Source organism: Hemitrygon akajei, chromosome 16 (assembly GCF_048418815.1).
Source record: "Hemitrygon akajei chromosome 16, sHemAka1.3, whole genome shotgun sequence".
Lineage (NCBI taxonomy): Eukaryota > Metazoa > Chordata > Chondrichthyes > Myliobatiformes > Dasyatidae > Hemitrygon > Hemitrygon akajei.
Genome location: NC_133139.1, coordinates 29,044,478 through 29,050,474, shown reverse-complemented (window position 1 = coordinate 29,050,474; position 5,997 = coordinate 29,044,478). Strand labels below are relative to the sequence as shown.

The following is a 5,997-nucleotide window of genomic DNA, read 5'->3' as shown; positions in this document are numbered from 1 at the left end:
ATTGCCTATAAAGACTCCGAAAAGCAACTCTCGGAAGCTACTGTTAAAATGTGAAAGAAGGTCTATGGTCGGTTAAAAATGAAGCAGAACTTTTTGGCCTTAACACTAAGCAGTATGAGTGGTGTAAATCTAATACCGTGCATCAGCAAGGTAACACCATCCTTATTGTAAAGGATGGTAAAGGTAGCGTCATGCTATGGAGATGCTTTTCAGCAGCAGGGACTGGAAATCTGGTCAGGATTGATGGGAAGATGAATGCTGCTAAATACAAAGATCCTGGATAAAACCTGCTGGCCTTGGCCAGAAAAACCATGGAATGGCTTCAAATGAAGAAAATCAGTGTCCTTGAGTGGCCTAGTCAGTGCTCTGACCTTAACCTGATCAAACATCTCTGGCAAGACCTCAAGACTGCTGTCCACCACTGCTCCCCAACTAACCTGGCACAGTTTGAGTAATTTTGCAAGGAGGAAATGGCAAATCTTGTTCCATCACACTGTGCAAAACTAATAGCAACTTATCCGGAGTAAAACTACTGGCTGTAATAGCTACAAGAAGTGGTTCAAATAAATACTGAGCAAAGGGGGATGAAAACTTTTGAATACATTTCAGTTTTTGATTTTTTAGATTTTCATGCTTTACAATTTTCCATTTTTGGGCTCAACTGTGAAAAAAGGAGCCTGTGATTCACAAATAAAAATTCTCAGTTAAATTGATCAAAACCCCTGGTTGTGATACTCATTTACATGAACAAAGGGTGGGTGACTGAATACTTTTACAAGGCACTGTACATCAATCCCATTTTTTATTCTCCCCAACACTGTCATAAACTCCCCGGAGTCCCAATGCCCCAAAAATCTAAAGCTGCCTCTATTGCACCACCTCCCCTGCCATAAGTATTTAAAAATCTCAAAACACTCGGTGCCTTTAAAGAGCTATATATTAAGAGCTGTACAATGAGTACCCATCGTGTTTGATACCTTGTCTAACTTACCAGTCTGCATTAACTATTTAAACCGTGAGATCTGACAGAAGCCTTCAGACTAGCTGAGTGGGATGACACTCTCATCTCACCTGTTCACGTCCTAGTAGATATTTAATGGAAGCACCCAAAATAATACTGCCAGTGGAGTACTAAAGATATGCTGCAATGTGGGCGTTATGTAATTCAGATAAAGACATTTAAAAAAAAGCTCCTTCTACCAAGTTGGACTGACATTTCCATAGCATTCTCCAATGTCTCAGTGAATAGATCCCCTCAATCAGTGTCATTAAAAACATTCCACAGGGCATGCATTTATTTGCACGATTTTGATGGGATAGATATGCTTCCTAAAACTAAACCAAAGCAACCTCACATGACAGGTGTTTTTGCTGGTTGTAAGGTGACCTGGAACATCTGTAGATGTGAAAGGCCCTACAGAAATGCAACTTCTTTTTGTACAAATAAGTTCTAACAATGGATGCTGGACAGCATTCAGGACTGGGGACTTCTACTTATCCAGAACAATCATGATGCAAGCTGCTGCTACTGCTGAACTAACTAACCCTGCAGACTTTATTTAAAAGAATGCTCACATTCAAAGCCAATGCTGGACATTAAGAAATAAGATTCTCTGCTCCAGGGTCAATGCAATGATTGTATTTATTGGCTCTCATGTCCTGAAAGAATGTAATTCTTTTGCTTCAAGTTTCTGGCATTTAAAAATGAAAACAATGCTTTTAGAAGACTTCAGATTGAGCCTCCCTCTCAGGCAAAGCTCAGCCCTGGATGAGAAACGCCAGGGATTTGAGAAAATTCCAAATTTTGATTTCTGGCACATTTAAACTCGGCTGCATTACAATCATCTCACGGCAGCTCTGAATAAGCAGCTGCCATTTTCTCTGTACAAATTCTGCTCATTTTTTTTTGTAAAGTAAAAATATTTACAATCTGCCTGAACCAGTGTCAGATGGGGTTGTAATATAGATCTGGCAAGTGCTATTTGGGAAAACAGACATGGTAGAGACAGAATAGTGGCAGTCCTAGGAAACAGACATGACATTAACAAAAGGTTTATCTTAGAAAATAGACATGGAATAGATAGGCAAGGAGTATCCTTCAATAGCACTATTTGGTGACCCACAGGTACACAGTGTTGTATCATCTCACCCCACTGGGAAAGAAAAAGCAATCAGATCATACAGTAAGTCACTGACTAGTTGAGATCAGTGAACAAAAAAACTCAGTTTTCCCTGATAGAGAGCAGGCAGTGATTATGTTCAAACCATTTCCACTGTTCCTGTCCCAAGTGCACATGCATCCACAACCCCACCCACACCTGATACATAGTAAAGAGAGCTTTCAAAAAAGAATCTCCAACACCAGTTTGAGGATCCCAATTATTATGGTCCACAGCACAGATTCTTCTGTCTCCTCCTCCACCACCTTTTTTGGTGGGGTCCTGTCGGTGGTGTCTTCATCACCTGGGTAGGAGGGCTCAGGGAAGGGGCTCTCCCATACTCCTTGGTCCAGATAGACCCTCATCTCAAACTCGGTCTGTAAGTGCGAGGGGTGGCCATACACAGCGATGCCCACTGGCCTGCGGAACCTGGCTGGCACTGCCAACAAGTCCAGGCCACAGGTGGTCGACTGCAGCTCGTAGTCGTCGAAGCTGGGGTGCAACGTGGAGTCGGAGATGTACAGGTCAGCGTCCCCTCGCCGGCTCTCCATGCGCAGCACGATCTGTCCATCGTGGTTAAGCCGCAGGTAGCTGTAGTTGCCGGGTCCCACCTGCCCCTGGACCACGTGCAGCAGGACCCAGTCGTCGGGCACCGGCTCAGTGACAGGGAGCTCGCCCAGAACCAGCTGGCACAGCAGCGCCAGCAGAACTACCCACCAGACCTCCGCCATGACTCTGCCAGAGGAGCCAACTCAGCCCACGTCATCTGCACAGCTCCTGGAGGTACAGCAGAGACAGGGAAAGAGAGGGACGTCCGTTAATGCTCCTGATCTGTTTTATCGGGAAAAGGCATTATAAATGAGGGAATACGTTCCTTCCTCATCCCCTTTCCCCACTCCCCAAATGAAGTAGAATTAGGTACAAGTGTGAGGTATTGCACTTTGGAAGGAAAAACCAAGGTATAACATACAAGGTAAATGGTAGGGCCCTGAGGAGTGCAGTAGAGCAGAGGGATCTGGAAATACAGATACAAAATTCCCTAAAAGTGGCATCACAAGTAGATAGGGTAGTGAACAGAGCTCTTGATACATTGGCCTTTATAAATCTAAGTATTGAGTATAAGAGTTGGAATGTTATGGTATGTTTAAGGCATTGGTGAGGTCGAATTTGCAGTCTTGTGCGCAATTTTGGTCACCGAATTACAGGATATTAATAAGGTTGAAAGAGTACAGAGAAAGTTTACAAGGATGTTGCCGGAACTTGAGAAACTGAGTTACAGAGAAAGGCTGAATAGGTTGGGACTTTATTCCTTAGAGCATAGAAGAATGACAGGAGACTTGATAGAGGTATAGAAAATTATGATGGGTATAGATAGAGTGAATGCAAGCAGGCTTTTTCCACTGAGGCTAGAGGACATGGGTTAAGGATGAAGGGGGAAAAATTTAAAGGGAACATTGGGGGGGGGGGGCTTCTTCACACAGAGAGTTGTGGGAGTGTGGAATGAGCTGCCAGATGAAGAGGTAAATGTGGGCTCACTTTTAACATTTTAGAAAAACTTGGACAGGTACATGGACGAGAGGTGTATGGGGGGATATGGGCCAGGTACAGGTCAGTGGGACTAGGCGGAAAAAGGGTTCGGCACAGCCAAGAAGGGCCAAAAGGCCTGTTTCTGTGCTGTAATGTTCTATGGTTCAATGGTTATTTGGCCCAGCGAGTCTGCTAAACTACAGCTGTTTCTTTTAACCCCCATTCTCCCTCTAATGTTGAATCTTCAATGAAGTTGTGCTTTGTAAAGCTACAGATGTATCTTAAACAGCAGGTGTAAGATGCAGGTTGTACAACTCACACTGGGCAGGATGATAATGGCTTGAATTTATGCGACAATAAAATACAGTTAATGTGGGGAGATGCTTGAAGCTGTGATTATTCTCTGAGCAGAAATGACCAAGCAGTGATTTTATGGATGTGTTCAAAATAAAAGAGGAGTTTGATCAGTGGAAACAAATCAGAGGTGGCTGTCAGAGGGCAGTGGAGGAATTCTTTCTCATCAATTCGTTACGACGTGAAATGGCGGTGGAAGCGGATCAAGCAGGAGTTTTCAAAACAGAACTGCATTAACACTGGAGAAGGAAACATTTGACGGAATGCGGAGAGAGCAAGAGCGTGTGGGCCGAGTCAGGGGGTGAGACACCCAGTTCTGTAAGGGTAAGCCCAGCCGCCACTGTCTGTAGGATGGGTGGGGTGAAGGGGAGGTGTATGTGGGGGTAGTGATGCGGAGAGAGGGCTCAGGCGGGGAAAGGTAGGGGTCAGGGCCAAAGGGTGCGAGGGGGGTGGCCAGGCAGAAGGCCGGGGTGAGAGGTGAGGGGTCGTTTAGGTGCCTGGCCATCCCCTGGGCCCACAGAGGACTCGGTCTGATCCCGGCCTCGGTCTCTTTGCTTACCATCCCCAAGTCACAGGCTCTGCTCCGCCACGGCCACCTCACTCGGGCTCCAAGTGCCCGGGCCGCCGTGCTCCCGGCAACGAGGCTGCAAACTGGCCAGGAGTAACCGCTCGGTCGGCCCGGCGCCACCGCGCAGCAGCGACAGCCACTGGTCGGAAGACGTCACTGCACCCCGGAGAGGTTGGCTTTGGCAAAGTGGTCCTCACCAATCTCAGAGTTTGTCACCATGGAGGACGAGGGAGGGGTAACATTCCTCTAGTATCTCATCTGAAAGACGGCACTTCCAATTGCTTAGTATGGTCTAAGCAATTGTACGGGAGTGTTGGCTTAGATCTCTGGATTGAACCCACAAGCCTTCTGACTCAACTAAGTGACAGGTAACTTTAACCCAACTTTCCTCTGAAGGGCAAATGGTACTGAATGGTGGTGCAAGTTTGAGGCCGCAAGGGGCTTGCTTCTGCTCCTACTTCCTGATTCTTGGAATCACTTCATTCAGGATAAAACTTTAAGATGGAAAATACAAAATACCTACAACTCATCCAAGGGGGCCACGGTAGCTGTTAGCAAGACAATATACAGCTTGGGATGTTTCAGAGTTTGGAGTTCAATTCTGGCGCCATTCTGTAAGGAGTCTGTTAGATATGTGGATTATGGCCAAAGGAGTAGCAAAAAACGGCTGGAGTCGCTAAACACTTTAGTGCAAGGATGTTTATTAAATTCTTCAAAATAAAACTTGCAAAGTTTAACTGAACTGTGAACTGTGGCCTCCGTCGGTCATAGTTGACCTTGGATACTGCGCCTCTGGTAGTCACTGGTTTGTCGAGCAGCGTCGACTGTGGCTATTGAGGCTGATCCTGGAACGGCAGGCTCTGCCACAGTTGCTGTATGTGTAGGGCGTCGTGGAATTGTTGTCCGCTGTGCTCTCCGTTTAGCTCTCCGCTCCTCAAACTGACTCAGGATCACTCTTTCGCCTTGCTCTAGGTGTTGCTGAAGAGTATCTCGCCATTTGTTGCGGTCATCTGCTGTATCCTCCCAGCACTCTGTGTTGGTCTTTAAGGCTTTCGTGTTGCGCTCGCAAAGGTCCTTGAAGTGAAGTTGGGGTCTACCAACGTTCCTCTTGCCTGTTGCTACTTCTCCGTAGAGGATGTCCTTTGGCAATCTACCATCCTTCATATGATGGACGTGGCCCAGTCAGCGTAGTCTGCATTATCTTAAAAGCGTGAACATTGTGGGAAGTCCAGCGCAGGAGAGGACCTCAGAATTTGGGACTTTGTCTCTCCAGATGATCCCGAGGATGCACCGAAGGCTGCGCAGATGAAAACTATTGAGTTTCCTCTCCTGTTTGGAGTAGATGGTCCAATTCTCACTACCATACAGGAGGGTGCTGATAACACATGC

At 46.3% G+C, this 5,997-nt stretch overlaps 1 protein-coding gene across 2 annotated transcripts; it reads right to left on the bottom strand.

Annotated features, from left to right (window-relative positions):
- Positions 1-1,624: 1,624 nt before the first annotated feature.
- On the bottom strand, positions 1,625-4,720 carry c16h6orf120 (chromosome 16 C6orf120 homolog). Of its 2 annotated transcripts, none has more exons than XM_073068566.1 (2): positions 4,600-4,720; positions 1,625-2,936 (listed from the first exon to the last, which is right to left on the bottom strand). In XM_073068566.1, the coding sequence occupies exon 2, from the start codon at positions 2,888-2,890 to the stop codon at positions 2,342-2,344; it is 549 nt and encodes a 182-aa protein (XP_072924667.1). In that variant the 5' UTR covers positions 2,891-2,936; positions 4,600-4,720; the 3' UTR covers positions 1,625-2,341. The 2 variants fall into 2 exon arrangements, with proteins under 2 accessions (XP_072924667.1, XP_072924668.1); XM_073068567.1 differs by having other exon boundaries at positions 1,625-2,990; positions 4,600-4,712.
- Positions 4,721-5,997: the final 1,277 nt, after the last annotated feature.

Coding starts and splice junctions, on each gene's coding strand:
- c16h6orf120 (XM_073068566.1), bottom strand. CDS start 2,890: ATGGCGGAGGTCTGGTGGGTAGTTCTGCTGGCGCTGCTGTGCCAGCTG.